The sequence below is a fragment of the Lepidochelys olivacea genome, assembly GCF_965140295.1.
Source record: "Lepidochelys olivacea isolate rLepOli2 genome assembly, chromosome: 11".
NCBI classification, from domain to species: Eukaryota; Metazoa; Chordata; order Testudines; family Cheloniidae; genus Lepidochelys; species Lepidochelys olivacea.
In genome coordinates, this window is record NC_140421.1 from 32,186,447 (window position 1) to 32,206,875 (window position 20,429).

Sequence of the window (20,429 nt, forward strand, 5' to 3'; positions counted from 1 at the left end):
ACTCTACTAGGGGGATGATAGTTTCTGTGTCATTTGTCTGTAATGTGCAGTTGTTGGAAATCTGTAAGGTTGCTGCATGGAATTTGGTTCACACCTTCACAACTTGATTTGCTCTTGACACTGCATCAATCTGGTTGCACTGCATGCTTTTCAATGCTTTTCAACTGAGTGGGCCCCTTAGCCCACTTCATCAAAGAGGCTATTGTTAGCTTGTTTCCTACAATGGAACTTCATGGAAGCAATCTCATGAAAGAAGAAAAAGGGATAATTCTTCTTAGAATCCTTACATATAATTTCCATTATGCTGTAGGTGTCTTGTGCACTGGTGCTGGAGAGTTTGTCCTAGTGGTACCTGTAGGGGTGGCCACACCCCAGCTCTTCATGCTCTGTGTGGAGGATTGTGACAGAATACACACACTATACATTATTGTAATAATCTTTGTACAATGTATGCTTTGTAAGATATCATTTGAAAACTCATAATTTGCTTGTCAGTAGTGTCCTGATAAAATGCGTGGCAACATGGTTGTAAAGTTAGAAGATTTCCCTGTATGATGATAAAAGTGCATGTTCAAAAACTCATGAGGCACCAAAGTGGTCAAACAGGCCTGTGTTAAACAAAGGAGTGTGTTTGCATTGGTTTGCATTTTAGCAGTAAACAGAGTCATCAAGCAGCAAGGGAAAACAAAGGAAGCTCAAACAGGTGAAAAAGAAACAGCAGGGAACATCCTTACACACACTCTCTTTGTCTCTGAGTTCCCAACTAGAAATGTTTTTCAAAAAGGGGACTGAAACTATAAAAAGGAAGGGGCAAACACCCCCAGACACCCCTCTCTTTCTTTCTGCCCATCGTATTCTCTGCATCTGAGAAGACAAAAGAAAACAGCTGTTGGACTTTGCGGGAGGGGTCCTGACATGAAGAGTTTGGTCAGTAACCTTGCTGGAAGCATGTAGTGAGAAAGTATGCTTGAATCTGATATAGTTTAACTTAGGCACAAGTAAGCATTTTACCTTTATTTTTCTTGTAACTATTTCTGACTCTTATGCCTTCTTACTTGTATTCACTTAGTAACTTCTTTTGGGATAATGGACTTAATATGTTTGTACTATCCAGGAGAGGTCTGGGCAGTACACGACATGCATTTTGAGGGGGGAAATTTGGGACTGAGGGTCTGTTGGGGTCACCCTCCAAGGCTGGTGAGAGCCAGAGTGTAACTGGCGGGCTGGAATTACACTCCGGGTGGAGCCTGTATGCTGGAAAGCTGTTTGTGAGTGGCCCGGTTGGAGCTGCTTCAGCAAGGCATTGTAAGGCACCCAAGGTTGCAGGGCATGGGTGACACAGCCCCCCACTGGTCTGAATTGTACACAATGTGACATTGTACCTGGAATGTCACAAGGATATAAAGGATGGAGCTGCCTTTCCCCTCTTTCAGTTCCTTCTTACTGTCCGAGCTTGGTAGTTGGAACGTTCTGTGTTCCCTGTGAACGAACAAACTTGCTGCTTATTTTCTTACTAGTAATACTTTTTTCTTTTTTCATTCATTCTTCATCAGAATCTTTGGCTCTCAATTTCTCACTACTGAGAGTCCAAGCTTCTTCAGGTCCTTTTCTTACATTCAGTGAAGCAGATTTGAGGAGAGTAGGGCCAAACACAACTGGGGCCTGGTACCATACCAGCCTCCTCACTGGCCAAATTAGATCCACTGTACATACTCATAGGAGCATACTCATGGTATAGCCACCCTTACTTCTGCACTGGTGACGGCAGCACTGCCTTCAGAGTTCAGAGGCTAGAGAGCAGCGGCCACGGGCCAGGCCCCCAGCTCTGAAGGCTGTGCCACCACCAGCAACAGCGCAGAAGTAAGGGTGGCATGGTGGTCTATTGCCACCTCTGCTTCTGTGCTGGTGGTGGTGGCAGTGTTGCCTTCAGAGCCAGGCGGCCAAGAGCAGCAGCTGCTGTACCCGCACCCTCCAGCTCATCCTCTCCCTGGTAATATTTTTCATGATCTTATGATCCCCCTACAATAGCATTGCGACTCCCTTTTGGGTTGGGACCCCTAGTTTGAGAAATGCTGCCCTGGGGAATGCCCCCAGCATCCAGATCAATATTGCTATTACTTCGTGGGAGCAGATGCATAGGAGGGAACCTTCTTCTGCTGGTACCGAGAGGCTTGTGATGGTTGGTACCAATCAACCTGCAGACTCACAATTACAGGACTTACCTCAAGCGGAGCTAGTGGAGGAGAATACCCACAAAGTGATTAATATTTTGCATCTGGCTATATCAGGAAAGTAACCCTGCCTATAAATCATGCCATTATGCAGCCTATTTAGGATACTGCTGCAAACCCCTTCCTCCATGCAGCTGTGACCAAATAGAAGGTAAATATCAGGTTCTGTCTCCGGAGTCTGAGCAGTTTAATTTGCATGCTATGATGGGCTCACTAGTAGTGGCCAATGTGAACAAAAGGAGTCATCAAGGCTGGGATAAGTCTGCCTCTAAAGAAAAAGATACCAAAAGTATGATCTTTTTGGAAGCAAGATTCATTCTACAGAAAATTTACATGGCCGGAATTGCCACTCACAAGGCCTTAATGTCCCGGTACAATGATTCTAACTTGGAAGCAGTCACTGAGTTGATAAATAAATTACCAGAAAGCTCCAGAGAGCAGTTCCAGTCCCTTGCTGCAGAGAGCAGTCTGGACTCTCGATTAGCTCTGCAGGCTTACTTGCACACTGCAAATTCTGCACCAGGACTATAGCCATGGCAGTGACTATGCACTGTTCCTGCTGGTTGCAGTCCTCAGGAATTCCTACAGAGGTACAACAGACAACTGAGGACCTTCCCTTCGAGGGCTGTGGTTGGTTCTCATCCAAAACAGGTGAGGCTTTACATGCTGTAAAGAACTCTAGAGCAGTTTTAAAATCCTTGGGCCTTTACACTCCAGCTATGAAGAGGACAAAATATCATCCTCACTTCCAGCTTCTTCTTCTTTATTGCTTAGCCAGACAGTCAGCCATAGTGATTGTTCGCCATTTGGTCCATTCCTGCACAACTGCAAAGGCTTGACAGCCTGAGGATCCAACATCAGAAATGACTTGATGAATCCGTGTAATAGGGAGTCTGCCTCTGGGCTGCCTCTAAACCTCGGTTGGTGGAATTTTATCCTGGATGTTACAAGCCACCTGGAGAACAGCATTCACTGGAACATCTTGTTGTAAGGCACCGCCTGCAGACAATGGCCCCAGTAGTTTGTATACCCAAGTGACCATAAACATCTGCACGCATTACACATGAAATCATTCCACTTTATGAAGAGTTGCAACATTCCAAGTTGCAATTTTGGTGGACTGTTGGAGATCCCAGATACAATTGGATGCACTGTCACAATGTACTGCAGATGTGTCTGCCGACATCAGAGGACACGCGTCCCAAGGGGGCTTTGGCACGAACGCGTCATGTTTGCACCGAGGGTAGACGGCATCAACAAGGCATCTGCAGCTGAAAGTAAGTCAGGGTTTTTAACCCCGGTGCTGAGTACTAGGTCAAAAAAAAAAAAAAAAGAAGGCAAACGACTATCCCAGGAAATACCTCGTCTCATCCCAGCGGTCGAGATGAGGTGCAATTACATGACCCTTTTCCTGGTCTACCAGTACTGGCTTCACGCTGTGCGACCCAAGCCGTTGAGTCTTTCTCAGTGACTTTCTTTACCTCAGGTAGCTAGGTGCAACTGCTGCCTTGCATCTTTGCCACCTGTGTTAGCCATCATTTTCAGGATTCACTTTGGATCTGTCTACCTTGCATAACGCCCATGGCGATATTTCTGACAAGCCTTGTTGGGATTACTCATTGGAGCTATGCCTTACTTCAGATGTTACACCCCTTCCACCATGATGAGGTACAGGTTGGACTTGGGGGGATACTTCCAGTTTGGACAGCAATATTAACCCTTCCATCCTGCTGACCAGGCCAAAAGAAAAGATCTCAGAGAAGGAGATTTTTGCCTTCTGCTTCCTCAGTCTCCTCATCCAGACATCCATAGATCTCGAAGCAGTTGATTTGACACTTAAGATGAAGGCAGCATACTTTCCACCCTGGATCTTACTGGACCTTTCTGGGACAGGTTTTCCCATTTCCTATGTGCATGGCAGGCCATGACCTCAGACAAATGGGTGCCAAACACGGTGAAATCTGGATATACCCTGCAATTTCTTTAAAACCTCCCTCTGCCCTCAGGACCCTCTCAGGCATCCCTCTCGTGAGTTTGTACTATGACAAATGCAGACTCTATATTCTTTGGGAACTACAGAAGAAGTGCCTCCTCTTTATTGGGATTATTCCCAATACCCAAAGCCAGAGAAGACATCAGACCCATTCTTGACCTTCAAAACCTGAACCAAGAAAGTACACCGAGAAAATCAAGTTCCATAAGGTGTTCCTTGCTGTGATTATCCCTTCCCTACATCCAGGACACTCGTTTTCTGCCCTCAATTTACAAGATGCCTACTTCCATGTGGCGATCTATCTTGGTCACAGGAAGTTCCTGAGGTTTGTCTTAGGAGATCATTGCCAATTCACTGTTCTGCCCTTTTGGCCTTTTATCCGTGCTGACAGTTTTTTATCAGATGCATAGCAGTGGTAATAGTCTGCCTCCACCAGAGAGACAACCATGTGTATTCTTACCTAGATGACTGGTTAGTTCAGGGTCTCTCCAACACCAGGTAGAGACTGCTATCCATCAGACTCCATGTTCAGCATCCTGGGCCTGAAAATAAGCAAATAAAAGTCAATGTTATCACCTCTACGAAGAATAGAGTTCACTGAGGTGGTCCTGGACTCAAATGTTGCCTGAGCCTTTCTGTCTCTTTCCAGATTTCAGATGATATGGGATCTTTGTGCATCCCTCAAGGACCAGCCACAAACCACTGCGAAGAATTGCCTCTGACTTCTGGGTTACATGACTGCATGTACATATGAGACCCCTTGTGACAGGCTGCACCTCACAGTGGTGTGGGCACAGTTCAAGTCAGTCTATTGCTCTCACATTCACCATCTGAACAAGCTAGTGTGCATCCCAGATGTGGTGTTACCATCTCTGGGCTGGTGGATGAGCCAAGACAACCTGTGCAGGGGATTTCCCTTCTCTCCAACTTCCCTTTCTGTGACTTTGGTAATGGACTCTTCAGCCTTAGGGTGAGAAGCACATCAGGGTGATCATCAGGCTTAAAGTTCGTGAATTGTCCATGAGACCAGGTTACACATATTCTTGAGTTGTGTGCAATATTTTGTGTGTGTCAGCAGTTCCAACCTCCCTCCTAGTGTTCAGGGCAACACTGTCCATTCTGTCACCAACACCACCACAGCGGTGCTTGTTTGTTCATGTAAAAGAAGTGCCAGGTCAAACATCCTCTGCCAGAAGGCAGTCAAACTGCAGAATATAAGTATAGAGCTCGGTCAGTCTCAGGGCATCTTACTTGCTGGGTGTTTAAAATGGCCAAGCGGATTGCCTGTGCAAGTCCTTCAACTTACACCACAAGTGGTCTCGCAACACAGTAATTCTTGATTTGATATTCTTCATAGGGAATTTCCAGTGGTAGATCTGTTTGCAGCTCAGCAGAACAGGAAGTGTCCCTGGTTCGATTCCAGGCAAGGTCACAGCCCTGGGTCAATATCAGACATTTTCCAGCTTCTATAGGAAAAGAACTTGTTGTATGTATATCTACCAGTGCCCCTGATTCCTAGGGTCATTCTCAAGCTGAAATGAGATGGAGGCAGATGGATCCTTATAGCTCCATCCTGGCCCAGATAGCCATAGTACTCCAACTATGCAAGCTGTCTACTCGAGAACCCTTGCTGTTGCCACTAACTATAGACTTCATCATTCAGAAAGATGGGCGGGTGTTGCACCTGAATCCTCAAGTACTGCACCTCACAGCAAAGTTCCTCAGGGGCTAAATGCAGAGGAGGCACACTGCTCAGTGGCAGTCCAGAATGTTCTCCTTAGTAGCAGAAATTCTTTCACAAAAACTTCTTACCTGAGCAAATGGAAGCACTTATCCATTTGGGCAGCCTCCCATAATGTGTTCCCAACTCAACTAAAATTGAAACAATTCTGCTATCTCTTGCATTTTAAGGAGTCAGGTCAAGCCCTCAGCTCATTTAGGGTGCATCTCGCTGCTATTTTAGCATTTCTACCCTTGAATCCAGGTTAGAGCTGTTTTTACTAACACTATCCTGACCGGGTTTTTGAAAGGTCTCAATGGGTTGTTCCCACCTATCTGGGATCTAGCACCAACTTGGGATTTGAATTTAGTGTTGTCTGCTCTTATTGATGATCCTTTTGAACCTTTAGCTTCCTGCTCGCTTCTATACCTCTCAGTGAAGGTATAGTGGCTGTCACCTCAGTGTTTGGGAGAGCTAAATGCATTTGTCACTTACCTGCTTTACCCCATTTCTACAAAGATATGGTTTGGTTTAGGTCACACCCAAAGTTCCTCTCAAAGGTGATATCTGATTTCTATCTGAATCAGTCTATATACTTACTGGTTTTCTTTCCAAAGCTGCATGCTCACAAGGATGAATGAAGACTGCACGCTCTAGATGTGCGTTGAACTTTGCCTGTTTACTTGGATAGGACAAAGTCCTTTGGGGTGTCTTCCCAGTGCTTGTTTCATATGCAGAACATATATGATAGGTCAACCAGTTACAGCATAGCGACTCTCAAAATGAATCACCAGCTGCATCACTTTGTGTTATGCTTCCTGAGGTGTAGGACCTCCTGAAAAGATGACAGCACCCTCAACCAGGGCACATTCGACCTCAGCAACATCTGTGACACAAGTTCCTACTGTGGACATCTGCAGAGCAGCAACATGGTCTTCTGTACTACGTTCACCAGACATGCACTGTTTGCTGCTTCAAGAGAAGACACAAATGAAGGAGGATCCTACAGACCCTCTTCTGATGACACTCAGAGCCCTAACACCTAGGATAATTGCTTGGGAGTCACCTACTGTCTAATGGACATATGCATGCACTCAAAGAATCAAAATGACTACTCACTTTCTTGTAACTGTTGTTCTTTGAGATGTTGCATTTGTCCATTCACAAAGCACCCTCCTTCCCCAATGCCTTGGAGGCTATCATCAGCTTTCCAGTCTGAAGGAACTGAAAGGGGTTAGAGTGATCCTCCCTTTTGCACCCTCCACTCAACATACAAGTTCCTGGGGTGTGTGGGGCCTCCCATATGGGTACTGCTAGGGAAAACTTTCCAGCACCTGGGCATGAGATGCCAATTTGCCTGCAGTATAATGGACATATGCAACACACCTCAAAGAACAACTGTTATGAGAAAGTGAGTAGCTATTTTTTTGTTTTTGTTTTCCCAGTAATAATGCTTTTTATTGAAATATATTACCTCCACAGAACCAGACTGACCTTTCCTTCTGCCTAAGAGTCCAGCTAAAAATAGGCCTTCGAATAGTGGAGAGGTACTTTGGGACTGTTAGTGGAGCAGTGTATATATACCCATCCTGCATGGAACTTGAGATAGTTGTATGCATCCCCTAACTACCAACTACTATTCAAATGATTCTGTGGTCACGCAGCAAGGTATGGAACTATATATAGTCTGGCACTATAAAATACATTCAAAGAGCTACAGTTATTTGATAAAAGAAAAGGAGGACTTGTGGCACCTTAGAGACTAACCAATTTATTTGAGCATAAGCTTTCGTGAGCTACAGCTCACTTAAGTGAGCTGTAGATCATGAAAGCTTATGCTCAAATAAATTGGTTAGTCTCTAAGGTGCCACAAGTCCTCCTTTTCTTTTTGCGAATACAGACTAACACGGCTGTTACTCTGAAACCAGTTATTTGATAAATTACCTTTTAAAAAACACCTCTATATAGTCTGACTTGCATGCTTAAACACTTTTTAAACAGTGTTTCCGTATTTAAAGAATGCACAATGGATATGGAATTTGACTAGCAAATACTGTACAATTGCTCAGATACAGCCTCTTTGCTTGATTACAAAGCTGTCTAAATACAAGTAAAATGTCTCTTCCTATAATATGGTTTGTTTCCCTTGATGAAGTACAGATTGCAGAGTATAATTTCTATAGAAAATCTCTTTAGCTTGTAATAACAATCTAAAATGCTGTGGTTTAACCTTCTGCATTTTCAGCTATCTCTTGTTAGCACTACATTACACATGACTGCCTTTTTGATAGTGGGGGAGGAGTGATGCTTATACGGTAGAGAACTATAACAAGACTTTGTCTAGAATTAGAATGCTTTTTTTATAGCTTTCAAAGGTGAAAGACTGTCTCTGCAACATATTTCTGTCAGCCTGGAAACTGTACAATAATTTAATCTATTTGGGATTTTTAGTGCAAAAATCCCAATGTACTGTAGTTGATGTTTTAACGCTCTACAGTTGAGAATAAGTTGTGCTATTGTGCGATAAGCCTCAGTTACAGACACCACTGAGGAAGGTGTATTGTAAACCACAGTTTGTTAAAGTGCAGCAGCAGGGGAAGATATTGAAAGGGTTGAAATCACAGATTAGATAGAAGCAGACCTGAGCATCTTTTCTTTCTCCTTTTAATAGAAAAGGTTAAACCAAAAGTTACTACAAATATTAAAGAGCTATGAAATCACACTGTGTGTATTACTGTGCTTATCGATTATTTCAGCTAGTTAAGAGTCAGACCAAGGCAATATTTTCATGTATAATGATTAATGTTCCAGTATTGATGTACACCAAGTACTTTTAACTCTAGAATGCCTTATTTTTTTATTTTGGAATCACAGGAGCTCCAGTTTCAAAGACTCACCAGAGAGCTGGAGGTGGAAAGGCAAATCGTTGCCAGTCAGCTAGAAAGATGTAGGCTTGGCGCAGAATCACCAAGTATTGCCAGCACAAGGTACAGGCCTTCATGGCTTTATTTTCCACATACCACCAAGTTAAATGTTTTATTCAGTTGTCTTGGGTGCTACGGATAATTATCTTCTATAAAACTTGTTCAGCTTTCATTGCTGTATTCAGCATTCAAAAATGCTATCTCACTAGAGCTGGTATTAAAAAGGCCTCTTGCTTCATTGATTATCTTTCTCAGCAGTAAATAAAGCTTTAATTTTGCTTGGGTTATCCTAAGTCATAACACAGTAGAGGGGAGAAGTTATCACATTGATTTTATGGACTTGAAAATTAATTATGCTAATTTATTTATTTGCAGCAAATCAGTAAACTAATGTTTCCAATAACTAACTATTGATATAATTTATGAGGGCATAATATTTGTACTGAGTTTGTTTTTTCAAATACTTCTCAGAAATTGTCCAACAGGGAGTTCTTCATTTATAAATATTTGCAACCAAGTTAGGATGCTATTTCAACACAAATCTAGACAGCATGCTCACATATAGTACAGTAATAGTGTTGCAACATTTTTTCTGAATAAGGTTATCTAATTTTATTCACCTTTTTAAAAAAGTATTTTCTTTGCATTTTGTTTCTGAAAATTCCTTGTATATGCGCACTTTTGAATATTTTAGTGTAAAACACAATGTATCAATCATTGTCAGTCATCTTTAAAAAACATTTAATTCTGTGTATAGAAGAATTGCAGTCATTACAGTACACTTTTTTGTGTAATTAGAAATGTTTTTGGTTATAAATATGTGTGGGTAATTACACATCCTCCAGAAAATTAGGGGATGGGCAGCCCTTGAAACTGAAGCCTGTTACATTCAGCACTCACTATTAAGGCTCTTAACATGCTCTTTCATTAAATGACTGTACCTGGACTTCCAGTTACAATGAACTTAATAATGAACCTAAGGCCATTTTGAATGTGGGACCCTGAGAACTCATGTCCTCATGTGGCAGTAGAGCTCTAGTTGTTTAGCTTATAAGGCAGTGGAAAGACCCAGCTTTTTTTTTTTTTTTTTTTTTTTTTTTTCCCCTTCAGGTGTGCACATGTAAGAGAGAGAAACTGAAAACAGATGGGGACAGTTGAAAAAGATATATATTTCCACATGCAAGGTGTTTTTGTATATATCAAAGCCTTACAGAGTAGAAAAACTAATGTTATGTTAGTAACAATATTGTCAAATGACAGGTGAAATACTTCAAATATGAAATAAGAGATGATCTAAAATGAGTTGTGTAATTGGCCTTACACTGGGAGAGGTGTTTTTGGCAGGCACAAGAACAACTTGGAAAGACCATAGATATGGGACCATATTTCCCCATACTGAAAAAGGGACACCGGGTAAGTGGCGACACCAGCTTGCCTGAGCTCCACCATGTGTTGCCGTTCACCTCAAGTTGATATCACAGCTGTCATGACTTTTTTGGCAAAAATGGACATTTGTCCCATTTGCTGTTGTCTGAATGTTCCTCTTAGGGCAAGAACAAATGGGGCAAATGCCCAGTTTTGTGAAAAAAGTCATGATGTGAGAGACAGCTTAAAAAGGAGACTGTCCCGGCCAAATCTGGACGTATGATCACCCTAGCCATAGAATAAATTAGCATTTCCACACATTAAATACACTATCTCCATATAAGGAGATTACGCCAAATCATAGCTGAAGTCACTGTTTGAAGAGTAGAGGAACACAAAGGTGAATTCAAAACAAACAGTAATAGGTGTTAAGATGCTCTCTTGGTGAGTGTTAATTATTAGGTTCATTGTAACTGGAAGTTCAAAAAAAAAAAAAAAGAGCTGGGTCTTTGCACTGCCTTATAAGCTAAACAACTAGAGCTCTATTGCCACATGAGGGAATGAGTTCTAAGGGTCCCACATTCAAAATGGCCTGCCTCCAGGTACCTCTCATTAAAGTCCAAGTTCACCTCAGCTGCCAGTCCATTTTAAAGGCAAAGACATTATCTCTTAGACAGGTAAGGCCTCTTAAATGTTGAAGGCTCAAGCCTTTAGGAGTCTTGCAGAAAAACAGTCCATACCTTCATTACATCCAAAATAATCAGGATGTCAGTGCAGGTGTTGAACTGATGTGGTATTATTTATGCAGTGACAAAAGGGTAATATACTTCTATCTCCTACTACCACTTACAAGACAGGAAATCACATTCTGCATTAGACATAAATGCAATTTTATTTATCTTTTGGTTCTTTCCATTGTGGTTTAATAAATGACCATTTACATAATTAAGCTAATGAGGCTGGGGGAGGGAAATTAGCACTTAAATTAAGCCAGTTTGTCTTGGTTTTGGTATATGTAAATAATGAGTCTAGTTAAAATCTCCAAGCACATACATTTTCTGGGGGTATTTGTGCTATAGGTTTTTCATAGCTAACCATAAAGGTACTGTACACATTTTATGAGTCTTGTGATGTCTGATTTGAAATATTTGATTGATACTTCACAAAAAAAACTTAATTGAATAGTAATCTAAAGATTTTTGGTATTGATGCTTCATATTTTCAGAGTATGGAATCCAAGATCACCTGTCCAAGGGTATACCCCAAGGAGCTTTCATGGGCAGTTATGGATATCAAATCAGAGGAGTGTTGGTCTTAAATTTTACATTTACACAAACACCAAGCTTCATTCTGACCCCTTTTCTTCTTGCTTTTACAATTGCACTGGACACTGATTGAGGGGGTAATCAGCTGCTACTCAGAGTGTAATGCTATGTTATAGCTCACAGAGGACACTTGCATAAAAATTGTGGATTGGCTATTACATCCTAGAGCCTATGAGATCCACTTCTTTGGTTCATTTATTCTCTGCTATCACCCATTCAATGAAACTGAGATTATGCCGCTTCTAAGAGATGCAAGTGTAACGCCGACAGACCCTGGTCGTTGGCAGGCAGGATCAAACTGGGAACCTCTGGAGCTTAGTGCATGAGCCTCTACCACATGAGCTAAAAGTCAACTGCCTGTTAATTAAGGCTGTAGAGCAGATATCTCTCTCTCTCTCTCTCTCTTAATGGTCTTGGTGCCACTAGATGGGACAGAACATCACACCCAGGAGGTGTGTGGTTTACACAAGCAGCAATTTTTTGGTTAGACAAGATTAGCTTAGTCTTTATTGGCCTGGACAGGGGAAAGCTCCAATTGGAGTTCACCTTCGAGAGCTGCTGCCTTTGTATCTTGAGTTTGTGATTTAAATGTAGTTACTCACATAGTCCAGCCACCAACTAAGAGCATCACTGGTTAGTGAATTCTATACTAATTCAGAACACAAAATTCCCTAACCTAGGTCTTCATGTGTCAGTAAAATGCAATTTTACTAAGCTTAAGAAAATTATTAGCAGTGTCCTAAAGTGTCCTGTATGACTGCCCAAAACAAATCTTTCACATTTTTGCTACATAAAATACCATCTTCCAATTAAACTTTTTCTAATTAACTCCTTATAAACCTATGTATATTACTGTGTCATTTCTTTTAAATTGGTCACTAACAATAAAGTATTCTTAAAACAGATACATAACTAATCAATTTATCTGCTAATAAATATTTCCACATGACCCAATATTATTGTACATCGAGGCTGTAAAATCCTGGTCATGCAGAAAAGCAAGATGTGATTAAAATCGGTGGGGCAGAAACAAGTCACATAGGCATGACTGGGAGCAAGGGTCAACTTCCTAGCAGGCAACTGTCTCCATCCCACAATGTCATCTATATCCCATAATTGTTGTGCCTTTTTTAAAAAACCCAAGGACTTGTGCGGCATTCCTTGCTATTCGCCATCTCTGACAGATGCATGGAGCCTACACAGCTTTGCATTATTGTCATAAGAATTGCAAGCACGGGGTGCACAATCCTCTTCTTTTTGCAGAGCCATAAGAAGAACAAAATCAGTTGGGAGCATGACTGTTTCTTGGCGGGGAGATTCCTGTGAGACCTAGCGAGACCCAATTCAAGGTAGTTGGCATTCACAGAACAGCTGTAGATGCAAAAGCCAGCTGTTTTGGGGGCCAAGAAACAAGCACTGACTAGTGAGATCATGTAATGTAGGCTTGGGATGACTTGCAATAGTTGCAGAACTTTCAGATGCTCAAGGCCACATTCCTGGGTCTGCGTGCTGAGCTGGCCCCAATCCTCCAGCACAGGGACACCCAAATGAGAGTTACACTGACAGTGGAGAAGCAAGTGGCCATTGCACTGTGGAAATTTGCAACTCTGGATTGCTAGCAGTCAGTGGGATATCATTTTAAAGTTGGAAAATCCACAGTGAATTTTCCAAGTGGATCTGTTTTCATGCAAATGTGCAGGCCCATTAATCATCTCCTGGTAGACAATGGTCTTGACAATGTGGAGGACATAGTGGATGGATTTGCAGCAATGGGTTTCCCCAACTGTGGAAAAGCAATAGACAATACGCATATCCCTATTATGGCACCAGACCACCTTGCCACAGAGTGCATCAACACAGGGCTACTTTTCTATTGTTAGCTAGCGTTGGTAGATCTCTAGTGACACTTGGAAAGTGCATGACACTTACATCTTTAAGAATGCAGGACTCTTCAGAAAGAATGCAGGACTCTTCAGAAAGCTACATGCAGGGATGTTCTTCACTGACCAGAGGATTACCATTGGCAATGTTGAAATGCCTTTAGTAATCCTGGGGGACCCAGCCCACCCCTTGTTCCCTTGACTTGTGAAGCTGTACACTAGCCACCTCATAAGCACCAAGTGCCAGGTGCTTCCTCCTGGAAGTAACGCTTAGTGGTTGGAGCTGAGATTAAAGCTGTATGTAGGGTCGGGATTGAGCTGAGGGTAGTGCAGTAACCAAACTCTGGCGACTGGCCAGGGTCAGAACCCAGATCAGAGGCCATGGACAAGCCATGTCAGTACTATAGTCAGAGTCCTGATACAAGTCAAAAGTCCAAGCTAGCGGGTCAGGAGGTAGAAGCAAGGCTAGAGCAAGTCCATAATAGGTCTGGAGGTCAGAGTAGGGCCAGGACAAGGCTGGAACGGGGCTTAGGACAGGCTGGAACAGGGCTTAGGCAAGGCTGGGAGTCGAGAGAGAGTGTTACACTGCAAAGCAGTAGGACGGTTCCTGGCTGTGTAGTGCTGTTGAACAGACTGATTTGCAGTTTTAGTGGGGTTGGGGAAATACCTGAGCTTGTCGGTCATCTGACACAGGCTCTGCTCAGGGATAGGATGCTGCCACATGACTGGAGACTCTGTGTGGAAGGGTAAGTCAGTGCAGTTGAGTTACTGCTGCATGCCTGAGTGATGACTCACTGCGGCTCTGTTGGAGGGGCAACTATTGAGGTTGTGTCCACCTCCATCTACATCTGCTTCTCCTCCAGTCTAAGGGGAGGAACTATTGAACCCAGGACTCAAGTAAATTCAGGGGGCAACAAATGAGAAAGCAGGGACAGAAGTGAGGGTCACAGGGTCAAAAGCAGGGAGCCAGAGGGGGGACTCCTAGCAGAGGACCCCACTGCTCCTCAAAGGCATTCAGGGAGCCAGTAGATGCGGCCCAGAGGAACTCTGCCCTAATACATAACCCTGATACATGACTTCAGGGAGGAGCAGAAATAGGCCCCACAGTCTCAGAGCACCTCCCTATCCAACAGTCCTCCTTCTCGTATGATGGACAGCCACCTTGGCCAGTGCCAGGAGGAAGTTGACAAGGAGATCTCGCGACTTCGTGGGCCAATGGATGGGGTGTGCAAATATCAGGAGATGTGGGGAGAAGTGCAGCCAGAACCTGAGAAGAAGGTTCTGGAGGAGCCAGAAAAGGGGCTGCAACCTTACGCACTCAGTGTAAATGTGTGCCAGGGTCTCCCTCACGTTGCAAAAAGGGCAAGTGTGGGCAGGAGGGTGAATTGCACCAAATACATGCCTATGCTCATGGATCCATGAAGGAGTTGCCAACTAATATTCCCAGCGGGCCTAGGGTAGATTACTGACTGGCCCACCAGGGCTCCTCACTGTCCACAGTTGGTAGGAGGTCCTACCACTTGGTATTGAGACAGGACACAAGGATGAGAAAATGAAGAGTATGGAGCATGAATGCATACAGTTGTTTCCTAGGCACGGTTCAGAGACAGACCGGCTGCAGGTCGTGCAGCCGGCTCAGGTGTTATAGAGTGGGTGGCAAGGCGGGGGAGCTCGCGAGGTAGGGACCCGATGGCGAGGTCCGGAAGGTGGCCAGGGAGTACCCTCCCACGGGAACTGATCAAGTACAGCCCAAGAGGTAAGCAGTAAGGCTACCCTCACCTTCTGGAGTATACCTGGTGGACACAAGGGGTGGAGAGCCCCATGGGCTGACCGAGCACCAGAGGGTCTACCCAGTCCCTCCAGTCATTGTCCAGGAGGCCTCCGATCCTGGTGGCACCAACCTCTGGTGCGCCGAGGGGGACACTACCACCTGCACACCGAAATGGGGGTTGTGTAGCAGAGGCTCTGTGAGGAGATCCTCCCTCTCGGCAGTTACCACTGGCCTTGTTGCCAAGACTAGCTTCCAGGTTCTGAGGAGGTCCTGGTAGAAGACCAGCAGCTCAGAGAGGTCACATGAGAGACCCCTCGGATGGAGGTAGAAGAGCTGGTGGTCATATCGGTGCCCTTGGAGGCAGCTGAAGAAGGTATGCACCAACACACTCCATGCCAGACTACCCACCCCACAAAGGAATCTCTGAAAGGCCTGGAAGCGGGAGATGTGGACCTGATTGTGGAGGCAGAGCAGGCCCTGTCCACCTACTGCAGGGGCACTGGAGGAGGGGCAGCTGAGACAGCATCCCTAGTTTGGCTGTGGGTTTGCCTCACACCAAGGAGAGATTCAACTACCGGCTCAGCAGGTGCAGAATGTGCTTTCAGTAGATTGAAGGGCTGCTGGTGTTGTTTAGTCACAAGATTGGATCTGAGTGGAGGAAAAAGAAATCCCAATGATTATAGCTGCCTGCTGTGTACTTCATAATATCTGTGAAGCAAAGGGGGAAAAGTTACTGCTTGCGTGGAGGTGGTGCGGCTGTCTGCAGAGTTTAAAGAGCCAGACACAAGCTCTGTCAGAAGAACTCAATACAGAGCTATATGGATTAGAGAAGCTTTGAAAGAGCACTTTTAATAGTGAGCCATAGTAATGCATTGTGGTATATTGGGCTCTACCTGGCCTTTCTGTTTTGTGCAAAGAAAATTCTGTGCAAGTTAAAAGCAAATACGTGTACATTAATAAATTTATGGAACAGAACTTAACAAGTGGAAAGAAAACTGATGTGCATTTTACCTACACAAACAGCAACCCTGGCTCTCCCAGATCACTGTATGTGACTCTCTGGTTCTCCTTTACATCCCCACGGGGTGGAGTGGTCGGGGTAGAGATGCAGCCACTGATACTATATGGAATATTGAAGTGAGGGCTTAAGGAGGTGCTGTAATGGAGTTTTCATGAACTGCAAAGGGGGGCCGGCTTGTTGTTGTTGAACTTGTAGGTCCCCAAGAGTTGGTTGTATTTGTGCTTCCTGCCGGAGAGGACCCATTATGTCCTGGTGCATCTCTCTCCCTTTAACTGCTGCAATACCTGGGCTTTTCTCCAATCCGCTCTTTCCTTCTCCAGGTTGTCTTCAATGTTCAACCTCCAGGCCCTTTGCTCATGGTCTGATGCAGCACTGGCTTGCAAAATTTAATTGAACATGTCATCCCAAGTCCTCTCCTTTCTCCTCCTCCTCTGTTTCAGGGGTTCCACAAGTACAGAGGGGGAATCCCTCAAGGCTGCAACAGCTGTAGATAAAATACACAGAGGTACCATTGTCAGTATAGTCATAATGGAAAGTAAAAGTTAAGATTCAGAACTCCCTTCCTTTGCTCCCCTAAACTTTTAAACAAGACATATTTATTGATGCTTCTGCTTCACAGTGCGTGTGGACGGCACCACCAGGGATGAGGAAATGAGGAGGGAATTGCTCGGTTGCATGAAACTATGAATTTAGGGCAATGGTACTGAATACGAGCACCATTTGCCGCAGGCAGTGATGATTTTAGCTAATATCTCACTCCTGAGGGTGACAAAGGTACAGAGAGCACAGGTGCTGCTGGCCTCCCAAAGTTGCCCAGGCCCATATGCTGCTAGCCTGAAAAGTACAATGGTGCCTGCCAAAGTTATCTGGTGGAGAAAGTGGAGGTGGAGAAAGTGTCTTATGAAGAAAGAAGTAAGACTGCCCTCCCTAGAAAGAAATCATCTGAAGAGGATTGCTGAGTACCTCCGTGACCATTTTATCAAGATGTCTTGGGTGGATTCAAGGGACATCCTTGTGTACATAAACAAACTGCTCTGTTCCTCCCTTCACAACCCCCCCCAGGAATGAAAAACATAACAATGATACTTCTCTCTGTACCACTACCTTTCCTAGCACAAGTAAATTAATTAAAAGTAACTAGATATATTCTGTTAAAGTTGGCACCATCAGTGCATCATGTAATGGGAAATAGAATTACACAATTATCCGAGGATTCTTCCCCTTTATTTCACCCATGCTTGACTGCCTGGTCTCCCGGTCACATCCCCCCCATCCTCTTCTTCTTTCACTTCCATCTTCTCACTGTTCATGGCAGTGGCCTGTGACTCAGGCTCCTCGGAGGTATCCTTGGTAGTCTGCAGGGTGGTAGTGGGTCTCTGCCACCTATGGCATGGAATTCTTTGTAAAAGTGGCAGGTCTGCAGCTTGGCACTGGATTGCATGTTGGCCTCTCTGGCCTTTTGATATGCCTGATGCAGTTCTTTCACTTTTATGCAGACTTGTTGCTGATCCCATTCGTACCCCTTCACCTGCATCCCCCACACAATCTACTCATAGATGTCCATGTTTCTACTGGTCCATAGCTGTGCCTGCACAGTCTCTTCTCCCCACAGGCCCAGGAGATCTAATATCTCCTATGTACTCCAGGCCAGAGAGAATCTGGAGCTGGGCAGCTGCACACAACAGTGGAGAGCTGCTAGATGTGCTCGCCACACTGGACAATCAGGAAAAGGCATTTTAAAAATTCTAAGGGCTTTAAAGGAGAGGGGGGCATTGTGACCCCTGGGCAGTTGATTTCACAAGGGTGACCAGAGTATTCAGTGTCTGGTATTGTGTGACAACTGTTGGAGGATGTCAGAGTAAACATAAGAAACCTAGTGTCTGCTCTTGTACTGTGTCAACCTCAGTATGTTGACCATGGCTCACTTGGAGAGATGATGGTGCATTGTCTTAACAGGGCGCTTACATCGTGGGAGACAAATTTAAGTGTAGATACATGCACAACTAGGTCAATGCAACCTAACTTTGTGGTGTAGACCAGGCCTAAGTCACAGTGGTGTGCCAGTGACCGAGAGGAGCAGCCCTATTTCAACTGCATCTCAGAGCCACAAATTTATTAGTATTATGGCACTTGCATGTCAAAAAGTTTCCTCTGCCATAGTTTTATTTATACATAGATAATCTGTTAGTGTCTTCAGGTTTTCATTGACACCCTCTGAAATTACAAGAATATTTATTCCTTCCCCACACTACAAAGTTTTGCTGACATTGCTGTGTTGGCTAGGAATGTAGGGAAAAAGTGCTGTGCCTGAAACTACACCATCTCCCACCTTCCCTAAGTTCTCTATAAGCTGCACAGCCATGCAGCAGCCTATTTAGCACTGCGCAGGCACTCAGGGAACCCGTCCGGCGACCTGCCATGGCTGGGGGAGGCGCGCCCCTCTCCCCAGCCCCAACCTGCTGCGGCCGGACCCGCCACAGCCTGGGCAGCCCTCCCCTGGCCCTAACTCTGCTGCGGCCCAAGCCTGCCACAGCTGGGGCACCAGAACCCAGTCACTTCTCGGGTGGCGCAGCCTGGACCAGACTCAACTACAGCCAGAGCAGCGTGGCCCAGTCCGGACCCAGGCATGGCCAGGGCACCCGGACCGGTCCCAGGCACGGCCAGGGTGCCCAGGCACGGCGCGGACCTGCTGGGGCTGGGGGAAGGGCGCCTATCCTGCAGCCCCAGCCGTGGAGCTGCCCCGGCGGGGAGAGGCACCTTTCTCCCCCAGCCCAGGTGCTGCTGCAGGGAGAGAGAGAGCTGGGGGGAGTCCTCCCTGCCATAGCCCTGGAGCACCCTCCTGCACCCCAAACTCCCAGCCCGCACCCCAGAGCCCACACCCCAAGCCGGAGCCCTCACACGGCTGCACCCCAACCTTCTGCCCAAGCCCTGAGCCCCTCCTCCCCGGCCCCACCCCAGAGCCTGCATGCCCAGCTGGAGCCCTCACACCCCTGCACCCCAACCCACTGCCCCAACCCTGAACCCCTCCCACACTCCAAACCCTTCAGCCCCACCCACACCACATGAATTTTGTTATGTGCGCCAATATGAAGGTGATGTGCCACACATCACCTCCATATTGGTGCACATAACAAAATTCATTCCGCACATGGGTGGGAAAAATTAGAGGGAACATGGCACCTTCTCACACACACCCCTGTACAGATCCATCTATGCCAGCAGAAGAGTGCTTCTGTCTGCTTAGCTAATGTTGGTTGGGGAAGTGGTATTACTGTACTGTACTGTACTGTACTGACAGAGGAACTCCTGTCAGCTTACATTGTGTCTGTACTAGGCTCTGCCTACAGAGTTTTGCTGGCTTAGGCTATGGTGTGGAGAGACAGCCTTAGAGACAGAAATGGTACAGCAAAATTGTTTTTGATGATGTAAATGAGTAATACAAAATATTGAAATATATTGTAAATAATAGATTGGGAAGAATAGTAATAAGCTTTTCAGTGTACCTGTTCGTTCTTTAAAGACTGTTTCCGTGCAGCAGCAGGTAGGATATTCAGCTTTCCATAATCATACATCTATCAATGCACCTCATTTCTAACCTGCATTACTACTGCAAATTCAGCCCTGGGCTTCTCCTGACCAGAGTCTGTCAGCTTTATCAGATTGTGTGATAATTCTGTGATGCAGACCGAAGTCTATACATACTAGGAAGAGATAATTAAACTTTTATTAAACAGGCTGCCTATGCTGCCAGGTGGAAGGCTAGTTGCATTAACCTGTCGCATCATGTAGCCAGCTCACCATCAAATTAGGCCTGAATAAAGACTTGGAGTGGTTGGGTCATTACAAAACCTAAACCTAATTTCCCCCTACTGTTACTCACATCTTCTTGTCAACTGTCTGAAATGGACCACTCTCATTACCACTACAAAATTTATTTTTCTCCCTTGGTATCCTACTATTAATTGAATTGTTTTGTTAGACTGACCTCACACTTGGTAAGGCAACTCCCATCTTTTCATGTATTTAAACCTGCTCCTGTATTTTCCACTCCATGCATCTGATGAAGTGGTTATGTCCAAATAAATTTGTTCGTCTCTAAGGTGCCACAAGGACTCCTCGTTGTTTTTGCTGATACAGGCTAACACAGCTACCACTCTGAAACCTCCCCTCACTAGTTACTGTTTCCATGTAGCTGATGA

General features: G+C 44.8%; 1 protein-coding gene across 10 annotated transcripts in view; it reads left to right on the plus strand.

The window, feature by feature from the left end:
- PKP4 (plakophilin 4) overlaps positions 1–20,429 on the plus strand; it is a 241,943-nt gene that overhangs the window by 100,323 nt on the left and 121,191 nt on the right. For all 10 annotated transcript variants that reach the window (XM_084642560.1, XM_084642567.1, XM_084642566.1 and 7 more), the window contains one exon: positions 8,819–8,931. In XM_084642560.1, the coding sequence (XP_084498686.1) occupies positions 8,819–8,931 (113 nt within the window). The remainder of the gene's footprint in view (positions 1–8,818; positions 8,932–20,429) is intronic.